Raw genomic sequence first — 24,187 nt, 5'->3', positions numbered from 1 at the left:
CAAATATAGAACGTATAGGTTAGAATGTACATCTACAGATATTCTCCTTTTCTCATAGATAACAATTATTAATTTTTTTCTGAAAGATAATATTTAAAGATGGATCAGATTGATTATCGAATGGCGGATATTGGACTCAAACGAAATGACGAAATATTTCAAATATAGAACGTATAGGTTAGAATGTACATCTACAGATATTCTCCTTTTCTCATAGATAACAATTATTAATTTTTTTCTGAAAGATAATATTTAAAAATCGATCAGATTGATTATCGAATGGCGGATATTGGACCCAAACGAAATGACGAAATATTCCAAATATAGAATGTACATCTACAGATATATATTCTCTTTTTCTCATAGATAACAATTATTAATGTTTTTTTTCTAAAAGATCATATTTAAAGATGATATTTGTACAAAGATGGATTAAATTAAGTATCGAATGGTGGATATTGGACTCAAACGAAACGAAATAGCAAAATATTCCAAATATAGAACTTACAGGTTAGAATGTGTACATTGGATACATATTCTTCTTATAGATAACAATTGTTAACTTTTTTTCTAAAAGATAACAATTATGATGATAATTATTATTCTCATGAATTTATTATTATATTATTATATTGATTAAAGATGGATCCAGCATCTGCCAGACAAAGGTGAATCCTCCTCTGTTTTTTGTATTAATCTTGTTTGTATTAAATTATAAGAAATATAAAAATTAAGATAAAAAAGAAAACGAAGGACAAATGAACGGGTATTCATTGTTCTGTCAGCTGCATCGATTCGTCACTAATTGTGGGAGACAAATTGTGTTGGAAAAGCGAGGATCAATGGATTTTCAAACGAAGAGTTACGCGTAACGTTCACCGTAAATTCCACGGAAACAGGCACTATAATAAATAAGTGGATCGTGAAACACGGTAATTCTGGCTTGCACGTACGAAACCACGAGAGCTGAAGATAATTGAAACAATGAAGCGAAGAGAGTAAGGAGATGTAGAAACAAAGCATCTATTGAAAACGTTCAAGAGCATGGCGGAAGATGAAAATAGTGAATAGAGAATTATTTTAAGGTAACGTGGACTATGTGCGAAGTCTGGCCGAAGAATAGACACCTGGCCTAGCTATTTAGCATTTATCCACCGTACGAGTATCAAACAGAACGTGTTCTACAAGTCAATGACGTGCAATATCATGATTCCTCATAGTGTTTTAATAATTGCCATACTGCCAGCACGAGAGATAATTTCACACGTAAAGAATATTGTTTCATTTAGGAAAATTTAGTTTGATGTTCGAAAATAAGAGGAAACACACGATTCTGTTAATGAAACGAATATAGAAACACATGAGAAAAAATTACAAAATGATATTTAATCAAACTTGCCTCTCTCCTGTCTTAAAATATAACAATTATTGCATAAAAAATAACATATAAAATGATTAATAATTATTTTGTAATATAAAAATTAATGATTAATTATTTATTAAAAATTAATAAATTATTAATATATAAAATAATTCCAAAAATTGTCATCGAGATCGAGAACCGAATAAAACGCCACTAAACGCACTAAACGTTCAACAAAAGCAAAGCCGCGAGAAAGACAGATTTATTCGTAATAGCGACTCGCAGCTTTCCGCAAGTCGAATTAAAACCAATCGAGAAAGTGGCGAAAGTTTGACGGATCGAGCGCGCGCGAGAAAAGCGCCTGCATATTTCTAAAAATACTGGCGATATTCGCGCGAAGTATTACATAAACAGTAAAACAAAAATGGTGGAGTACGACGGAGCGACGTACAACGGAAGCCAGACGAAAGTCGAAGTTCCAAGTTTAGCCAGATGACGCGTTTTAGCAAGGAGACACAGGCCCGTTTCTATAATACTAAACATAGCGTGGAGGGCGATGCTCGTTTTAGGAAAAACGCCACTCCCCGAACTCCGGTCCATTCTCAATTATCGCGCTCGCCTGTCCCAACGTTTATAACCTAACCGTACCTATTATTTCTTCAGGGAATGATAGACGACGAAGTTTACCTCTTTAATGGAATTCTTTAATTAGATCGTTACCAATTCACTGGGTGATATTTTATTGCGATCAAGTAATCAAGGAAGTAGAATTTGAATAAAAATTGTCACCGATCTGATGCCATTTTGATTTATTACTCGAAGCGAAAAATGTGAAAGTGCCATTTTGATTTATTACTCGAAGCGAAAAATGTGAAAATGAAGGCTTGCGGAAAATCAATTTCGATTCTTCTTTAAATGGAATCGTATGTTTTTCTATGTATTCTAACTTAAACCTAATTCGTCCTAAAATTCGTCAGAAAATTATTAGCACTTGAATATTCACTCGATTTATCATTTAGTATTCAAGTAGTAACTCGTGAGAGTTTAGAAAACGTCCATCGTCTCATCTCGTTCATGACATCACACGAGATACAGGGACGACATAACAGAAGAAATAACAAGGACAGACATTTCTGACATACATATTGGTACTTTTCAATAGAGAATGTCAAACAGCATCGATCAGTACATTGAAGAACGTGCTACTCCATTTGTGACGTTCACAAGTTTTTTACAACTCCCGCCAAAAGAAAAACAACATGGACACCACAGAGAAATCGTTCATCTTTCATTGCAACGTTTCAGATAACGATAATGATATGTTAATAATCATCGTAATACAGGTATTCTGTAGTAAGTAAAACAGGAGATGAAAGAACAAGTCGAGGATGTTAAGTAGAATAAAATTAAAAGCCGAGCTTGAAAATTTATCAAGTATCAAGGCGTACCTGCTCAGAGTTTTATTCAAAATGTCTTATTCAAAAATGAAGCTTCGAGTAAAGCAGTTTTGCTCCACTATTTCTGACCTATTTTTGCACGAAGAAATGATTAATTATTTTTTTCTGACAAGCCTGTAATTCCAATTAAATTATCCTCTCGGAAACGATGAAATCTCGACGCACGCTCCCTCACGAGGAATCATACAGAACATCCCCCGTATACAGCGTCGCGCTAACACTTTTTCACAGTCGTCTTCGTCTCGTTATTAATTTCGCGAAGATTATGGGGATTACATCAGACGATAAACGTGCCGGCGGAACGGGCGAGATTTACTCGACCGTTTCGCGCCCGTTTATTTCCGGCCGTCATCTCGAGCATCCAGACGAGCCGCGCAATGATTCAATCAAGCGTGAACGCGCCCCGCTCCGCCAATCCGACAGTTTTATTGTTCTGGGGCGAAGGTGGCGGAACATGAAACTTAATGGTTGCCAGTGTTCTTGGCGGGATTCCCTTGCCAGGATCTCCTCCTCTCCCCCCCCTCCCCACCGGTTGATTAATGATCGAGCACTGCCATAAACGCTGACAGATTCGCCGCGAAGCCGAAGCTTACTCGTTACCGTTTCTGGAAAATGGCGCGGCAATTCCTGCGAGCTCCGCGAGCTTCCGTTTCCCAGACAATGGGGGGATGGAGGATCACGATCATTGAATTTCCCATTCGACAAATTGTTCTCCAACTGTCACGCGACGATCTCCTTTTTTTTTTTTGTTCCTCTTCTTCTCTCCGCTCTGTTTCTTTTCTTCTTCGTCTGTGATGTGAGGGATGATAGAGGGGTGGAAAAGGGATCGAACGCGGCCGAATTTACCCGCGAGTGTTTCTGACGTTTGAGAAACTGGCGATAACTTGGTTACACCGGCGACGATCTCTGTTGCTCGTTCCTTTCCTTTCCTTTTGTCTTTTTTAAAGCTAGGAGAACTAACGAGAGCACCGGTATCGATTTCGTCGACTCTCTTGTTTAGCGGTCGAATTAACACGTTCGTCACGCGGGTTCGTCACAGCGTTTAGGTTGTTCGAGCATCGGGGAAGGGATCACGAAGTGAAACTCACGAAAAAGTATATACATTATCCATGGACGTAGACGATTTTCAACATTCTTTCGTTCACCGCTATATATATTTGATCAAAATTTGGTAAAAATCAGGTTTTAAGGCATTTTTTAAATATTTATATTGCGGCTTACTGACAAAATGAATTTAAGCGCTTTTTGTGAGTACCTGCTCGTATTAAATGTCTTGTAACTTTCAACCAATGCATCCCATTGCGGTATTAGTAAAATGTTTTAATGTCACACACACGTTTAATAAATAAAATTATAATAAACTTTATCGACTTAAAATAAATAAAAACTTTATTTAGTTAAAACTTTGATAAATAAAAATTGTATAAAGTTAAAACTTTAATAAATAAAAATTGCATAAAGTTAAAACTTTAATAAATAAAAACTTTATAAAGTTAAAACTTTAATAAATAAAACTATAATAAAACTTTCCACCAATGTTCGAATAGTTTCGTAAGCATCATAGAGTGAAGAACATAATCGAGAATCGTCAATTACAGATTTTTACAGCCCTTAATGTTAAAATACACGAGCCTAATAGAAACATTTTTGATTAGAAAAAAAGCACAAATTTTTTGATATTGAATACTTTTTTAATACTTTTATCGTCAGATATATTACCGTAACAATTTACTAGCGTGTATTTTTCAAAAAATTTGTTTCAACTGGCGTTAATTGTTTCAACTAGCAAACTGTTTCGTTGTGTATGTGCGTGTGTGTATTTTTTGTTTCACCTGTTAACGACAATGAGAAACGTTTTACTCGAAATCTGTTTTTTAATTGCTTCACGTCCAATTAAAATTCGATATTACGAAAACGAAATGGAAACAAGCAAACAAGGGCGTGTGCTGTCGAAGTCTCGCTGTAGAGAAAGGAAAGAACGAGTGGAACCAAGTGTCGTACCTCGATCCAATCGAGTACGGCTCCTCGATCGGGAAGCAACTTGGGCTTTCTAGACAATGTTCAACGCGAGTTACGCGGCTTTGAAGTCGCGGCCAAAGTCGCCAAACGCTACGGATTTAGCCAACATCTGGTTTAACCTGTTTTCTGGTTAACCGCACAGATCAAGATTCGAAATAGACTAGTTAGTATTCGTAAATCCACGAAAGAGAACCTCGGTTGTTTTTCGTCAACGCGGTGACGACCCGCGACGAATCTCGAGTTTGTTAAAGAGCTTTCTATATCGCATAACACGAGAAATATATATATATATATATATATAAAGGAACTTGCGTGAGATCGTTTCATCACTTTTAGTAGATAAAGTCCAGGACTTTTCCTCGAATGAAAAATAACATAACCTAGATCAACTTCTTATTTTGCTGGAAATACCACGAGAGATCTTGGACACTCTGTGTCTTCCGAACAGAGAGAAGAGAGGGCGGCTAAGAGAGCCGTAGTAGACAATGTTTGCAACGGAAGTTTCGCAAAGTTGAAGGATGATGTTGTGCCAGGAGTAGATGGCAGGATTGCGCGAAGAACACCCCGTGGCATGGCGGGTGCCGCAAACACCGGCATACTGCGCATAGCGTGGAATATTAAACGATCAAAATGAAATTCTAAATAGAGAGCCGAGGCAGGGAGAGCACGGGGCTCGCTTCTACGACTATGAAATTCTTTCTCTCCATCCTCAAGGTGAAATTCAAGGTAAAATAGTCGGCCGTTCTAGTTGATAACTTAATCCTTGAACAGTGATTATTTCCGTAACTCGCAGACTTTCATACGTCATACGTCACGTTTTTACTGGAAAGTTAAATTTAAAATTTTTGAAATATTCTCGTACGTAACAATTTAACGAAATTTTCGTTATACCTTGTGAATATCGCCGTCACGTTTTTTATTAATGTGTGTTCTATAATATATTACAGACGATAGTGTATAATATATAAATATATAATAAAATTCGTTCTATAATTCGTTCTATATATTACAGACGATGGTGTATAATATATAAATATATAATAAAATATTATATATAAATATATAATATATAGAGATAATATATAACATATCTTTATATAATATATAAAGATTTATATATATATATTTTTTATAATTTTTATTATATATTATTATTTTATATATATTTTTTTTATTTGCATTTTTATCAAAACACCGAAAATTAGTTAAACCTCATCGTACAAGTCTATCTCTTTATTTCTGCCATCAACCGACCAAATCGTGACGATTTCGCTGGAAAATCGTGGGACAATCGGCACAACGCGGGGAACAGTAACAACGTGATCTAACGTTTACGTAACGGAGACAGACAGAAGCGCGAAGAAGCCATATGCCTCGGGGGTAACGCGAATTCTCTGGTAAATTGCTTGAACGGTTTCGTATGGCGGTCCAGTTTCGTAGGTCCAGCCGGCCTGTAAATTTTAATGGGATCATAACGCGACCAGCAAAACGGTCCAAACTTCTTCTGAAAGCTGTTCGAAAAAGTGCTTTATCTCTGTTGAACGCGTCTAGTCGCCTCGCACAAACATCGAACGCGAGTTTATATCGAATTATTTTGAATTTCATCCAGTCTTCGCCACGTATGGAGTTTCTATCGCAAGAAATATATATATACGATCAGGTGGATTTATAGTTCAATAAATCAGAAGATAGATTCTCCTTTAGTTTAGACGAGAGCAAGTCGCCAAGCTATTTACGATTTTTAACGTTGTTCGAGGAATAAAGCCCACGTGGAATATGTATTAATTCTGATCCTGATTTATGATCGTTAGATATGGTGATTCAGACAGGCGACTGGCGTGGTTTTATGGAAGTTTTTTTTTAAACAAACTTGCTTATTCATTGGTTTTGCTCTTGAATCATTCCTATGCGGAATGAAAATTATTTTTTTTTTTTGGAGAGGGGAGGGTCATTCGGTTGTGAAATTGTTCGAATTTTCAATTTTCAAATTCAATGCAAAAGCAATTTCGAATTAATTTGCAAAAGTACACACACACACACACACACACACACACGTGTGTGTATATATATATTGTGATGTATTTTCTGTTCTTTTCCTTTTTTCAACCCTTTCTTTGAGAATCTGTATGTTACAGAATGGAATTTATATGTCGAAAGCTATTCGAAAATTCTGGCGAAATTCCATTTCTTTTTTTCTTTTTTCTCAAAAATAACATCGATCGAATTTCGACCCCTTCGATTCGTTTTGTCCATTTCTTAGATGATTTTATTATCAATATTATTCATCTTTACTAATCTAAAGCTTTCGCGCGAATTCTCTTAACAGGACCTTTCTTCTGGGAACTTTTTCACCTCGTTAACTCGAATCTCGTCAAATAATCCCATGAAATTTGATGATCAACCACGGCTCGTTTCTCCGTAATCGAATCACGCGCGCTTCAAGCTCTAATTAAATTGAACATCACATTAGAAATTCTGAATGAAGTCCCCCGGTCGATTTTCACAATGATACGACGTGAACTGTTATAATTCTACAACATTTCGATTCTCCTAAAGCTTCAGTTTAGCTAAAAAACCTGTGGCCATTACAGGCGGAGTGAAAAGGGCCGAATCGATCGCGACGGACGCGTTACATATTTCAGTTACATATCTAACGACGAAACCAAGAGCTAGATGGGTCTTCTCGCGGATCTCCCAGGGGGGGACCGACTCCGTCGTCGGCGTCAACGACAGAATGAATGGGTGAAACGGAAGGGTTTCGACTCGATCAACTTTTAGCAATACGATACCGGTGACCCAATTCGCTCGGATAAAACTGTTCTCTCTCTCTCTCTCTTTCTCTCTCTTCTCTCTCTCGGATAGCGTGTTCGACGTTTCGACCGGCTGTGCACGCCTTCCGATCCCCCGACGAAAGCTCCCGGACGCAAATCGATAATTGCAAATTAGCCGGTCGGATTGCCGATGGAAAAGCCAGGAGAAACAAAACCGCCAAACTTTTCGTACGGGCACGGAGATAAAATTTCCTCTATTGTTCACTAACCTGTCCCCTATATATATATATATATATATATATATATATATTTTTCTCGATGTTTTATCTCGCGAGAGCGAAGGGAGGGGAGGAAGGGTAAACGAAAACAACGAGATATCAGAGAGAAACGAAACGTCACGCGTGAGAATTCGTGGTGTAACGCGTACTACGGAATATTTATCAACGCTTGAACTGCACGAGTTAATACGCAACGATTACGAATCATATACGTAATCATAATTTATCGCACAATTGAATAGCAGACGTTAAATGTTATTCTATTGCGTTGGAATGACGTGCCACGCACGTTGAGAATTTCTTGCTTCAAAATATTTGCAACACTTCCTCGGTTTTAAGCACATTTAAATAATATAACCCGGCATAAGATAAATAATAAATTTGTTACCTCTTAGTTAATTTCTATCTACAGCGATATTATTCCAGAGTTTTAAAAAGAAAGCGACGAATTATTGTATGACGGCTTGGTCACTCGTTATGGTCCGTGAATCAGTTGCCAACGCAAGGGGTTAAACGTTGATCGATCACACAGTAGAATCGGGCTTCTATGAATTTAATTTAAGGGCAAATTGACTCTCCTCTCTGCTAGTGATTATTCGTTCGTGTCGTCAGGCCAAGTTCAGTGGAATTTGTTTGATTGATCATTGACCAAAAGTCCAGTTCGAGCAAACGGAGTTTTGTATTGTAACGAGAGATCGTAAGGAATTAAATACGAATCAGATAAATAAAGTTCTTCGTGGAATAGGACGCAAATGGACGAATATTGGATCCACGAGAAATTACAAAAAGTTACAGTCTGTGTAATTCGGTTGAATACTTTTGCTCTTTCTCAGTGGATTCCTGCTTTCTGCAATTGTTGATCAAGTCAAATTTTCACTCATCTGTCGATTCTTCTATCGCTACTTTTTATTAAGCTTTTTATTAAGCTGTCAATAATTTCTTAATTCATCCTCCACGTTTTTAACTTCTTCGTCAAAATTATTCACCATCGAACACTCTCACTTCGTGTTTATTTATCATTTTTTTATGATGACCATCTAACGACTGTAAGTAACATGTATCTACAAAATCACATTTGCAAATTCCAGATATTATCCACGTTTATGCAAGTTTGGTGAAGTTCGCGCCGGGACCGAGAGAATTTCATAAAAAACGCACTCGAATTCCACGCTGATTTACGCTTCGTAATAAAACGATCAACGAGACGTTAATTACGTTTCCATCCTCGGAGCTTCGAGCTTTCAAATTGACGTCCAATAAACATTCAACGACATTTTTACAAATCCTCTCTCTCTCTCTCTCTCTCTCTCTCTCTCTCTCTCTGTCTCTTTAATCGATCCTGCAACCTTCCAATTGCAGTTCCGCGTGCAACAAAAATCCGCTGTCGATCGATCAGCGGCACGCTCGCTCGATCAAAGACACTCTTCATAAAGAGTGCGCGATCTTCTCAAAAAGAAAAAAAAAAAAGATTAAAAAAAGAAAAAAAAAACGCTGATAAAAACAAAAAGCGACAGATATTTTCCAAGCTGGTGTATCGAAGTAGAAGCGACTGGTATTGGTTTTTTTTTTTTTTTTTTTTTTTCTACAAAGAGAAAACGTTCCATCCGAGGAGATGCTCGCGATTTGTATTATCGATTACTGTTGATCGCGTATTAATATTCTTCGCCAACGTGTGTTAATGAAACTATCAATCCTCTTAATCTTCTCAATCCCAGTCTCCAACTTAATTTCCACATTTTCAAAATACACGTTCAACCTACTAAGATATAGTATTATCGTACATTCAACGTGCCACGTTTCAATACCTCAAACGTGTATTTCACCAAAATAAATTTTTTAACAGCTTACAGCGGACCATCTTGTTTCACGAACGGAGCAATTTTGATCTCACGATATGGATATTAAAATATTAAAAAAAAAAAGAAAAGAAAAAAAACAGATATTCACAACACAAGGCACAAGAATTATCTTCTAGCTTCTCTTCTGAGCATCATCGGCACGTGAAAGTAATAACGAGTATTCAACGATACTGTACGAATCGGTACATTTAAGTGCAAGTTAGTATAGGAAGGAGTTAAAGTATCACTGAGGCTGCTCTTGCATCCAAGTATAGTACCCATCTGTCTGGAATTGACGCGGATCTGGGTCGTGAGATGCGTGCGTCTGCCGATTGATTCGCGGCTTCTGATCACCGGGACAACGGACCCGGCGTCACTCGCGACTCTGCCAGAATATTTCGCGTGTCCCGCCTTCGCCCGCCGCCGGAATTATTGATTCTGGCACGCGAAACCGTGGTCTTCAGTTTTCCTTTTCCGGGTGAAGGACGAGAGATCCACTGGCGAGCCCGAAGCGCAACGTATGCGCCGATCTTTCCCATTTCTCGAGAGTCTGACGGTTTGAAATCGAGCGTGATAGTCGCACTTCCCCGGTATCCTAAATTGTATGTCGCTGATTGGGGGCGATTTATCGCGACGACGATGACGAAGCAACCGAGCGTGCTAATGTTCCACGTAACGAGCAACTCGTGGGTTTCATCTCAAACGCGGAGATATCAAATTTCGTAATTATAATTCGCGCTTGAAATTAGTGCAAAGGAGAACAAGCTGTGTTCTCAAATCTCTCAAAGCGAGTAAATCACTCGGCGTTTCAAATCGGCTGTCGAGTAAACGTCTAAAAGTCAAATTTCTTGAAGCAAATTTAGATCATCTCGCGGTTTCTGCGAAACGTCAAGTTTTTTTTTTGACAGCTGCCAGCAACTCAATCGAGAAAACGTTGAATCGTTTGAAACGAGAAAGCCGTAGCTTGAATAAATCACGCCTCGAAAACGAAAAGAAACGTCAGACGTCTCGGGAACGAGGGTGAAAAAAGAAATTGAAATCATTCGTGTCTCTTTAAACAACGAAACTCTATCGATTCTCTCGGGAAAAGCATCGAGCAACCATTCGCGCGAAACAGCCTCGAAAAAAACGCCGTCGAAGAAGGAACCTTACGGGAAATTTACACCAAACGTACGAATCGTTACTGCACACCTGGCCCTCCTGGATAGTCACCTCATATCGTAGCAGCAAGCTCAACAAGTTCACCAAGTGTACGATCGCAGCGTACGAGTTGCTCGATCACCTCCTCGCTCTCGATCACTCACATATGTGCGAATAAAAAACCTCGAAACCTCGAAACAAATCCCAGCAGTCCGAAGCTCGAGCAAGCTCGATCGAATCTTTATCGAACGTTGAGAGAACAATTCACCCCCCCGTGGGCTTCGTGGACGATAATCGTCGGATCGGAGTCACGCGGCGAGTGTTCTCCTCTCGCTCGGAGAGAACGCAACGAACGGACACACGCGCGAGCGTACGCTTTGCGACTGAGTTTGATATCCTCGTCGGAGGATAGCTCGCGGAGGAGAGCTGTACCCCCACTCGCTCGGTTAGGAACGACATCGACGACCTGGACGAAGGGTGCACGGGCGAAGGAGGGTGCATAGTTAGTTCTCTCTTTCTCTCTCTCTCTCTCTCTCTCTTCACTCGCTCGCTCTGTTTCTCTCTTTCTCTCTTTGGATGTCTATAAAACGACGTAACCGGGAGTGCGCGTGCGTCCGGCGATCGTGTGCACGCTTTTGCCCGCAAAGTGGCAACCGGTGGCACCGGTGCCACCGGCCACCTCGACGTCTATTTACGCAGACGATGCACCGTGTGTCACGCTGATCGGCCGCGCGAACCACTTGCACACACCACGCTGCGTCCTCGAGGACGATACACGCGGACAGATAGAGGCGAGCAACCCTCTCGTTAACCACTGACGCTCCTCTTTCACGTTCTGTCGTCGCTCTTATTACGCGATCAAGGATGGTCTTCTTTTTTTTTTTTTTTTTTTTTTTTTGGTTCTCGAGTGTTTGATTCGTGGTGGAACGTTATTGGCGGACGGACGACGGATGTTTGGGTAAATTGTTCTCGACGGAAAGAGTGGAAAATGGGTAGAGAATCTACTGTTTCACGCAGTAGATGTTACTGTGTCTTTGGATATTATGCACACATTATTTTTCACAAGTTTCGTAATTTTCAACCCATTATCAACCCTTCCAGATCAATTTTGTAACCACTGTATTGTAATAATGAAATAATTAGTTTACTCGTCAGAGATTCGTGAATACATCAGTGCACTCTTAATTTTCCAACCAACTAAACTTCCAGACTTTTGGTAATTTTAATCACTCGAAGGGTTAGTAACGTGGACTGAGACTACTTTTTTTTATTGTTTGAATATTTTTAATATTACTATCACCACATAATATTATTATTATTATTATACGGTCGATAATTATTATTGATATTAGATCTCAAGTAGGATAAATTATACATACGTGAGACTACTCTGAATTTTCATTCATCCCTACGTCCCTTGAGTATTTTCTGTATTTCTATTTGATTTGATTTCAATATTGTTCGATTAAGTTCGATTAACCTTGAAATTCTTTATTTACCAAGTAATAAATTAGAGTAGCAAAATGAACAGAACTTTCCTTTTTCAAAGAAACATTTTCCATGGAATTTTATAGACGCGAGATTTCTTTTTTTGAGATGTTGAATATCATGTTGGACACTTTTTATTGCAATGGAATTTTTTATTGTTCATAGACGAACCAGGAACAGTTAAAAAACGAGGAAAATACCAAATGAATTACTTATAATAATTATTAAATCTCAGATTACAAATTGGAGTAAACTCTGCAATAATTAATAAACTTTCTCTCTTATAATTATTACAAATGAAGATAAGATACGCGTATACAATAACCTATACAATAATATTATTATATTTTATTAGCATAATAATTTTGCAATTATTGACGTCATTGTCGTTCTCTGGTAAATAATTAATTAAATCTAATGGAATATCTACAAAATTAATTCCGTGAATTAAAAATTCATTTTTGCCTATCTTGCTCGACGATGACGCAAGAGAAACGAAAATACGCTTGCAGAACAAAATTCACTACCAAATTTCTGCCGATTATGCGAATGATAATGAATATCTTATAAATTTCATGAGCTATTCAGAAATCCACGTGTTGGAGTAAAAAATGCCGAAACATGAACAAACACATTAACAAAATATAGCCTAGCTCGAGAACGGTAAGTAAATATACTGTGCGCTGGTGTAATAATTAACATCACGTTTTTATCACGCGACTAAAATGCTAAAGGCAAATAGAAAATAGAAACTACTGAATAATACTGACGAGGGATATTAAAAAAGTGAATTTTAATGTAATTGAACGTAACAGTATAATATTTAAATGTACAGTAACTTCGAGAATGAAAACGAAGATGAAACAGAGATTTCGCGTTTAAACGCAAAGTATAATAGTGAACGAAGAAGGAAGAAAAAAAAAAATGCAAAGCCAAATGGTAGATTGTTAAATGCCGAATGGAAGTAAATTTCACGTGACCAATTAAAGTGACTTTACGCGATAGTGAATTATAAGTAAACGCTGCGTCACGATTAAACGTCACAAATTCTTTCTCCCGAACGAGGAACTGAACAGATCTTTCTCGAAAATTTTCTTGGAGGGGATTTCCTGTCGTTCCAGGATTTAACGCCGCGTTAAGTCGCTCCCGGAACGTATTGTTCGATGAAGATACCGTTCAACTCCGTGCTGATTACCAGACGAGAGATATTTACGCGAAAGCCTAAGTAGGATTTAGGTTAAACCTCGGATCGTGTATACTTGTAACGAGGAAACGTGATAACAATGTGAATAAGCTGCTGTTAAACAAAATTGCAACGCGACTTTAATCAATGCAAACGTGTCAAAGGGCTGTGTTATTCAAAGAGATCGTTTCACTTTTCGTTCTTCTCGAACTTTTCACGATCGAAACAAATCGTTACTGACACGAACATTCAGAAGCGGAGAGAACAGCGACAAATCTCGACTTAGAAAAAAAAAGAAAAAAAAAAAAAAAAGAAAAAAAGAGAAAAGAGAGAGCACCGACTGTAGCACGGAGAGAAGGTGACAAAACGAGCGACTTAAAAAAAGGAAAAAGAGAAAAGAGAGAGCAGTGACTATAGCACCAGCAGGAGAGAAGCTTCTGCTCGAGGCTCGTAGAATATCGGTACAAAACCGCGACACGAGCCAACGAATTAATCGTCGCGGCAAACGGGCCGTTCGATAAACAAGAAACACGATGTAGAACAGCACTCTAAGCTCCCCGGGAGGGAGGAGGGGGGGGGGGTGGAATTTAAGGGTAACGTTAGCTCGCAAATTTAAGGCGACCGCATCGGCGTCTCGCTAACCATCCCCCGTTGTCGGTGTGTATTTATGGGAAGGATGCACCGTCACGTTAATCGGACCATACCGCGAGCGAGTCGATGCACACCGGAGGCGCGGTCTTTGCCGGCTCGAGAGTAATGCATTAGCCACGGTTAATGATTTCAGTCGAGTCTGAGAGTGTCTTTTTTGTTGCGCGGCCGATCGATACTCGATCGACACGCGGGAAAACGAGGGAAACGATGTAACGATGTAACGACGTTCACTGGCGGATATAGATTCAGCTCTGACTCGAAAAGTCGTCGAAATTTATAGGGTTGAAATGAAAATGTCGTGTCGAAGTTCACTCATTACGACACGATCATAAACAAGCAACGTGACGATTAAAAATTGTTTCAATGAAGAACGATTTATTTCAGTTAGTATCTGAAGTTGTCAAATAGCGTGATTTATATAATAAAGAAGCTCTAACAACTAAGTAACTAATAAAATAAATAAAATTATAATAAATATAAATTATAAAATAAATGAATTTATATAATAAAGAAGCTCTAGAAACTAGGTAATTAATAAAATAAATAAAATTATAAAATAAACAAATTTATATAATAATGAAGCTCTAATAACTAAGTAACTAATAAAATAAATATATTAAGTACTATTAATTGCATTATGAGAGAGTAAGAGAAGAAGGAGATGGTGATTAAAGTGATATTCTGAATATAAAATAATTATTATTTGCTGTGTTACTCATCAGTCATATTTCTGTAGATTCTTTTGAAATTATGTTCTTTACATTTGAATTGCATTTCACGAACGTTGAAATTGATTCTCATTAGAAGCCTGAAACACCTCTCTCAGAAGCTCCTCTCTTCTAGTAAACGCAATACCACGAACTCTACAATAGAAAATTCGCACGAAGTTCGAATTTTAACTGTGACACGCGCGTTGCGAATGGAATTTGCAATCTGGACACGCGTCCAAGCCGCACGCAGTCCTAGCTGCGGTTAGATCGATCAACGATGTGTTTACCCGAATCTCCAATTCATAACCTCCTCTCCCCGGGCGAAAATACCAAGCTTAACTTAATTAAAAATTATTAAATCTATCAGCAACTCGATTAAAATCCTACGATGTTGCTATTGCGACGAACGATGAAACGAATCGAAATCGGCGGCGACGATAAAGCTCTATCGCGGATAGAGAAGCGATCGTACGCGACGACGGCATTAATTTGCGGCCGATCGGCTCGTTGACGGGTGTAATTTAACTTATTTAATATAACGCAACAGTGAGATATTGCATTCCAGCGCGCGCTGCTTGAACGTGGGTGGAACATTCCGTTGGTATTGATTCGCTATGATTCCGGGAACGTCTCGGGAAACTGGCGAGCAAGGTATGGAAAACGTACGAGGTAACGATACTCTCTCTCCCAGGGATATTATCGTCCGTGGAAGGAATACGATTGGAGGCGACGAATAAAGCCAACAGCCTCGTTTCTTTCGTAATTGCGAGAGCACGCGAAGACGGAGGCTTGAGAGGAGAAATAAAATGCTGATGATTGCTTCCGACGAGTGGATGCAAAAGATTCAAATGTGAGAAAAAATCCCGGACTACAATGAATTTTCGAACCAGGCTGAGTTGAGGCTGGTTGTTCGGCTGAGAAAAGCGTCAGTAGATTTATCTATCCAGAGACAGAGAAGAATTTATCTTTCGTTATGAGAGAAACTGTGACAGAGATTCTCAACAATTTTATAGGATATTGTCTATAGAATGATCTCCAACGTTGTGGTCGACTGAGGAGGTATTATTTTTAAGGCGATCACAGTCGGTGAATTTATTCGACATGATAGAGTTGACAAGCACAGTCTCGCGTTCTTTGTGCCGGACTTTGTGTCAATCACTCGCTTCATTAACCCGAATTAACTGCATAGTCGGTGGTAGCAAAATGATTTTCAATATGTAATCTATTTATAATAGATACTAATGTATGCTAATAATATATTGACAATATACCTGTACATATTGCAGATATATACTACAATATTATATATACTAATAATACGTGTGTGCTAACATATTTTCACATGGACTGACGTAAGCTGCATATCTGAAATAATAATTCAGCTGTGACACTGAGGATACAACGATTTTTCAAGTGAGTTATGTCAAACATTGACACACTGACAAATGGAACACTGGAACAAAGGCACATTTTAGGAAAAAAACTGACAAGGCCAAAGGCTTAGGTGAACAGGTTGATCGCAAAGTCTAATTAACTAGATAAACCGTTCATTTGCCGAACGGTGTCTCCCTTTTTGTCTCATCGGCGAAACGACGCGAATGCAATCGCGAATGTTGCCCGACACACGCGTATAAATCACTGTACTTATTGACATTCGATAACGGATCAATAAAACGGTACGCGCAAACCGGCAACCTGATACGAAATAAACGCACCGGTTAAAAGATATCTCGCATGCCTGCTCGGATGTATCAAACAACGAAACGTACGTTGCACAAATATTGTTTCGCGTTCTGCTCTACCAAAGGAAAAATTAAAATCGTTCTTCTAATCTTCAGGTGAAATTACTTTGAAGATCAATTTTTATCTGTTCAACGAACCATGAATTTAATCACCGATTAATGTCGCAGTCGAGGAGCGAAATTTGGAGAAAAGAAGTAACTGAAATGCCGTACAATTTCAATTAGACACTACCTGAAGATTCAAAGAATTCTAAAATGAACTCTTTCCAATTAATTACATGATCGTTGACACGTTCTCGATTTAACCGTGTCGATTAATTTAGTTGTAAGTTTCTTAAAAAGAAATTTCATTAGGTTATATATCGTTCTATTTAGAATCCTCAGCATTTTCTGATAAAGTAGACGTCCTCAGATCAAACAGGCTAATTAGAAGCGACAAATGTGTACAAAAGAAAAGGAAATCCACTCTCAAAAAATGTTGTTTAATCCAAAACAATTTCTATTGTAAGTGTTTCCAAGAACATTCGTCCTTTTTCGTACACAGAATAATTTCGACATTCCCGTCCTTTCACGTGTGACAAAAGACACATTGAAGATGAATGCTAATTCTTAGTTTGTCACGTGCCCTCGCTTCGTCAGACTTCTGACAATTTCAATCGCTCGAGGGATTCTCGTGTAAAACGTAAGAAGCTGACCGGCTGGTGTGTATTTATATAAGAAACTTCGCTGTGGTATTTCTTCCCCCACGAAAAAATATTGGGAAACGCGGAACGCGAATTACAGAGGGAAAAAAAGGAGCGTTCCGCTTCACGATCCGGCCATCGCAGTGAATCAACTGATGCAAAAAGAAATTCAGCGCCGGTAGTAACGTTGGTATATATATATATATATATATATATATATATATATGTACGTTCGTTTGTGTGCGCCCGAATTTGTAGCCACGAGCTCTCGAACTTCAAAATCGATATATACAGATATATGTATATGTATAAATTGACGTACGTGCGGTGAAATTAGATTACAGTGGTGAACTTTCGAAAAAAAAGTTAGTCAAACTCCCTCCTCCCCAAGTAACGAGTGATTTTCGTAACGATCGAAGGAATTTTTGCGAGTTCTGTTGGGAAACGAGATCGCGACGAATGTTTCGTCTGCTAAGCGATTTATTAATCTCGACAAAATCATTCAATTTCATTGCAATTGATATTTGTTCATTTCAGAGAAGATTCTGAAACGTTTATTTTTGATAATCTTACGATCGACGATAAAATAACTTGGTTTCGAAGAGTGTAACTTTACATAAAGTTACATACGTAGTAATTTATAATATAAATATAAATATATAATATATAATATAACATATATAATAATAAATTTATCAAGAGGTATGTACACTATATATATATATATATATATATATATATATATATATATAATATACTATTTGTACAATATAATATATATAATATATATAATAATAAATTTATCAAGAGGTATGTACACGTTTGAAGATGAATGTACTCGTTATCCACCGAGGACCGAGTGATTATTTATCTATTTTAACAAAATTGGAATTTTTTTCATTTCACAGGATAGAAACTGATGGAGAACTAGTCAAGCAATGAAATGTTGCATTAGCACACCGTTGGCCGACCAAACTTTTATACTTTTTGGCAATTTGAATCAAATCCGGATGATATGAAGCGAAATTTTTGAAACGAGGACTTTCAATCGTTCGATTCAATTTGACATGCGAGTGTTTCATCTTGTAAAGTTACAAATAAATATTAAACGCGAATCGAAACTGTAAATAACAGAGTACGACGGGTAGCTGTTTCGTTCGCAGGCATTTTCGTCGAAGATCATTCCCGTTTTAGAATACGTTGGCGCATACTGAACATCGCTATGATACGACACGGAATTTATTACGTCGCGAATTTCTTGAGAATTTTGCTGAGTATCGGGCAATCAAGTTGCATTACATTGTATTCAGGCCAATCTATTACGTGATTTAATGCTGAATTCGTATTGTACACGTGTTCCGCGTGTTTGCGTTCAATATTTGCTCGTAATAAAATGTAACTGTAGCTGTAGCAAAATTTCTGTGTAACAGAACTTCTTTTTTCGCATTTATTGTGTAGCGTGTTTGCATCAGACTGCGTAATAAGCTCAATTTCGGGTGTGGCAATCATAAAGAATATATCGCACGTGTAAAAATAAAATTCTCGTGGAAAAATAAATTAAATGTGAACCTCCAGACAGAAGGTAAGAATGAATTTATGATTCACTGATTCCGCGAGTTTTAATCTGAGAACTTCAGAAATGTTTAATCTGAAACTCTCATCCTAAAGAAGAAAAAGAAAAACGAACACTTATATACTATGAGATGAAAATACACACGTAAGAGGGAATTGCAGTAAACTTTTACAAACTTACAATCAACTTCGTAGATTGAAGCACGTTTCTATTTACATTCTACTCTACTTCAGTTATACTATAATTCGTAAAAATAACGTAGACCACGGTCACCGTGCAATTTCAAGTCTTTAAAAAAACAATTCCAAGCTCAAGAAATTAAATATTACAACAAGTTTCAAGTTCATTTCATCTATTGTCGAACAGGTAAAAATCCACGGTCTTCTCAAAACAGAGGACGTATCGAAAATACATTCAAGCTGCGGCGAGCGAGAGATCGCCCGTTAGAATGTCCATCTCGAGCTTAAAAGGAACATGACTCGTCTCATTGTCGCGCACGTGGACGCTAATAATAGCGATAGAAAGACCGGTACGAACGAGCTTTTAATAAATGATCAGCCATCGTTGTTGGCTGGCTGTGTCGGCTGCACTTGCAGCGACTGGTAACCACAAACGAGAAATTCGCGTGCGAATCTTGCACGAACAAACTCGAGACATCTCTGCTTCGAATGATTCCGGCCAAAAGGAGAAAAGCAGACGATGACACGAAATAGAATTGGCAAAGGTAGAAGAAGAAGAAAAAAAAAACCGATCGATTCGCGAAGATTGAAGCGCTCGATCGGCACGCTCGTTGGAAAAGATCGGGGAGAAGCGTATTCTCTCGCGGGAGAAATCGTTAACTCAGCAGCGCGAGATGTCGACAGAAACGAGCAAGAAACGCTATGAGGTTCCGTCCACCGGTGGTGCCGGTGCAAAAACGACCAACAGCGGCGACAAAAAGGGGAAAAAGACCGGCGGCTCGCTAATGGCCAGACAATGACCGCAGTTGGACACGAAAAATCGAGTCAAGGAAGCTTCGTCACGGTGGACACTCCCGTCAATTTTCTTTTCTATCGATCGATCGAGTCTAGAGTCTGTCATTACAGTTTCCAACGGTCTAAAGGTTTCGAGTGTTTGCGTTCTCTGAGTCTCTTAAATGTATCAATACGACGATAAACTATGAGAGAAATTTTCCTTTCAGCGAATAAAATAAGACTGGACGAACGAAACCGTAAGATGAAATTCTCTTATTTCAACGAGTTAAATAATAAAAAACGATTGAGTAAATGAATAGAAGAAAAATAATTTCCCTCCTTCTACCATGATGCGAAAATTTTTATCGAAACTATTCCAAGACAGTAGTAAAATAATTTGAAATGATGAAATTCACGTGTCAAATATGTCCATCTCTATTTAATTCATCCCGTCTATCTCTGAAAAAACATTCGACGACATTTTCACGAATAAAACGATTTAGTTACGATATCAATTCACAGATTCGGAATAGGGAATTTAAATCCGCGGCAACACCGAGATTTTTCAATTTATTTCAATCTACGATCCTGCGAGAGAAGAAGAAGAAAAAAAAAAAAAAAAAGAAAGGGAGATTCATCTACCCGCCCGTTTCATTTATTTTCATAGATATTACCTCTCCGTCTGCGCGTGAACTCACAATCGTAGTTCCGAACTTTTGGATCGATTCGTCCAAAAAATTTTCGTTCGAACGTGCGATTAAATCCTGAACTCTTCGCATTCCTCGTGAAAGCGAAATTTTCGAAGGGAGGGAGGAAAAGAAAAAAAAAAAAAAAAAAAAAAAAAGAAGAAGAAATTGATTCGAACTGATAATTGTCTCGCTCTCGCGAAAGATACCGAACAATTTAAATTTCGATCGAGGCAATTCGCGGCGAAAGCCACGATATTTCCTACCGCCGATTCGAACGTGATTCGCGATCGTTCGCGATCAAGTTTTTCTTTTTTTCTTTTTTTTTTTTTATCGCCGCCGATGGATTTTCGCGGTGGTGGCCAGCTCCGACGGTGCTCTCTCTCGCTTATCAAGCTTCCAGCCAATAACGCCGGCGTTCGATCCGCGACAAAACGTTTCTACTCGTTGCGTTCGAAACGTTTCCCCGTTCCTGTTTGCGCGCACCGCTTAAAAGGCTTATCTGCCCGCTCGATGACTAAACGCACTTATAAGCTGAAAAACCGCGCCGTGAAAAATCGAGGAGTATCTCTCACCGTCCCTTCCCCGCCGGGGTAAATTTTGTTGATAGCCACCGGGGATTCTATCGGTGCGATTCTCGTCGATCCGTTATTTGTTGTTTCGTCATCGCGTTCCCGATGATTAATTCGATCGAACGGGAATTAACTGACCAACAGTGCTATTCCTACGTATTTTTTGGAAATTGAAGTAGCGAGCTTCGAGACGAAAGCACTGCGCAGAGTGCTTTCTCTAAAATTCAAAAGCCGAAGCAAGGACACGACTAATTTTAGGCTTATTTAGACACGTAATCATCCGAAGAACTCGATCGACACTTTGCTGTCAGCTAATTTGTATTTCTCAATAAATCTCGTGGATTTCTCTATTCCAATCCATCACTCTCTATGCTCTTAGAAAATAAAATGTATTTACAATTAAAATGAGGTTTTACGATTTTACATTATTAACAACGTAACGTTAAAAATTAAAGAGACTCGAATCTGAATTGTATTTTTATATCGCAGTAATTCAACACAGTTCAAACATTTACACGCAGTGGCACACTCAAGTTTCCCATAAACGTGCAAACATCTACAATCTAGTTAAGCACGTGCAATTATCTAACCTTTCTCTCTCTCTCTCTCTCTCTCTCTCACGATTTTCGAAATAGCCAGCCAACGCGATAACGCGAAAGAAAACGAAATCGTGTCTGACTGCTCGAGACAACGTCGCAATCCCGTTTTCACATTACCATCCACTGACGCGTAGGTTGGCTGCAACTAGTCGCAACAGGTGCACTCAATTCGCGACCCTTTACGATCTGACTGCCGGCTGCAGGTATACACGGAGAATTGAAGCTGCAAAGGGTCGTAAACTGTAACGTACGGCTGCAAGATCTCGCGATGTGAAAAGCGCGTGGGTGTTTTTGTATTTTCTTTTCTAGATATTTAGATATTCTTTTTCTTGCAAGCTCTTCCCTCTCTCAGTAAAGTCGTCACGGTTCCTACGGTTCGTTAGCGATCGCACGTTTTGTTTCGCGGTTCAACTTTTCGTTTAATTTTCGCTCGAGTTTTTTCTAAAATACGACTCACCGTGTTCCCTGAATTTTTCTTTTTTTGAAGGAAACTCGACGAACGACTTTTCTCGCTTCGTCGATTTTCGTCAATTTTATACGGCGCACAACAAAGATTCTCGTCAACTAGCCTGTGCTTCGTTCAAGATTTTTTGAAATAGGATTGAAAGAGAAAGTGGAGACTCACCAAAGAAGATTACATCGACGATCGAACTGGGAACGAAGACAACTCTGTTGGATGCTTCTGGCTTGTCTGAAACAGAAATCGAGATTCTTGTAAGCATTTAAATAGACGAATCGTGCGCAAATTTGACAAAAGACGTACATATACAATTAAAATGTATAAGAGATACATAATTAATCACGAAGATCCTGAAATTTGAAATATTATATTTCAATATTTAAAACATTTTATTGCATTGATCTGTTTATTAAGAGAAAATATATAAAAATATTTAAATTTAATTTTTAAGAATTTAAAATTAATTAATTACACGATTGAGAAAGCTGAATATATATAATCTCTTACTTTTTTCATTCAATATATATTTTCCATCACAGTTTATTCAATCCATTTGCGAAAATGATCACGTACAGGCTATACAGCCAAATTTGAATTACACGAATTTAAAATAAATTAACTTATCGATCATGAAAACTAAATATACAACTCTCACTTTTTTCACTCAACTATACAGCCAAATTCGAATTAAAATAAATTAATCGATCATGAAAACTAAATATATATACCTCTCACTCTTTTCATTCAACTACTTCCCACCACAGTCTAGTCAATCTATTTTCGAAAATAATCGCGTACAACCAAATTCGCACTTTATATTAGCAAAATTCGACCGAAACTAAGCCTTAAATGAAACGATTCTATTCTTTCTTCTCGACTTATTTTTCCGGAATAACAAAGAAACGTATGCACAAACATACGACAACGTCACGCGTTTCCTAAATTACCCGAGCCATCCCACCTCTCGTGGAAACTCTCCTCGCGTGCTCCTCGCAATCGGACAATCGGGGGAAAAAAGCGAAGGAGGAGAGAAAGTCGAAGGGTAGTTTCCCGCGACGATGGGGGTGAGGAAATTGAAACGGCAGGTAGGACGAGGCGAGCGAACCCCGCGAATACCGCATAGATCACGCGTATTCTTACGTAACGCACGCGTGCCGGCGATTTCGTTTTGCTACACGATGGCCTGCGGCATTGTTGCCTGCTAATTTACGGGCCAATTAATTAGCAACGCGGAGCTCAGATATTCCTGAATATTCGGCGCCCCGGAACGCGTCGCTCGCAATCACCCGCCCTAACGCTGCTCTCCCACCGGTTTTCTAAGCCCCTCTCGTCCTACCACCTTCCTACCCTCGTCTGAGCGACTTGGCGGCTGTGTATTGTGGCCTAGCGTGTTCTCTCCTTTCAAAATGAGATCCGGATCTCTCGCCTCGTTCACGTGGATCACTTCGATGGAAATAGAGAGAGACGGAGAAGAGCCGAGGACTATTAGCTTGTCAGTGAGAGGAGTTTGTAATCGAAAGGAAACGGTGTGTTATCTTCATTTTCCTTTTTCGTGTAGTATCTCTTGATCGTAAGCCAGGCTCTTTTTTTTTTTTTTACTTACTTACTTTCAGAAAGAATGCAACGATGCATGTGCATTGTTTTCTCAGCACGTTGACGATTAGATAGTAGTTTGAAACAACTAAAATGGGACGAATTTAAAATGACAATGATACTACAAATACGAGAAATACTTTTCGTTTCATTGTACTTTGTTGCAATATAATATAATACTTTATAGAAATTAAGTATGGCAGCGCGCTCCCTCCGAATAGAATAGAATAAATTTATTTTAATAGAATTATTTAGTAGAATAGAATAGAATAAATAAATTTCTTTAAGAAATGTAAGAAAATTATCGAACGAGTTTCCCGATGAACTGAACAATCATTCTCGCAATCCGTCAGCGTAGATTCGTGATGGCGGAGTTTTTTTTTTTTTTTTCTTCTCCCCCAACAGAGGGGTAAGAACGTTGATGTTCC

General features: G+C 38.4%; 1 protein-coding gene across 1 annotated transcript in view; it reads right to left on the bottom strand.

The window, feature by feature from the left end:
* Positions 1-24,187, bottom strand: part of LOC122535980 — a 107,483-nt gene that overhangs the window by 31,052 nt on the left and 52,244 nt on the right. Inside the window, exon 2 of the mRNA XM_043667951.1 lies at positions 22,332-22,397. Within this exon, the coding sequence (XP_043523886.1) occupies positions 22,332-22,397 (66 nt within the window). The remainder of the gene's footprint in view (positions 1-22,331; positions 22,398-24,187) is intronic.

The sequence above is a fragment of the Frieseomelitta varia genome, unplaced genomic scaffold (assembly GCF_011392965.1).
Source record: "Frieseomelitta varia isolate USP_RPSP 00005682 unplaced genomic scaffold, Fvar_1.2 scaffold_790, whole genome shotgun sequence".
NCBI lineage: Eukaryota > Metazoa > Arthropoda > Insecta > Hymenoptera > Apidae > Frieseomelitta > Frieseomelitta varia.
This window is presented reverse-complemented; position numbering and strand designations above follow the sequence as displayed.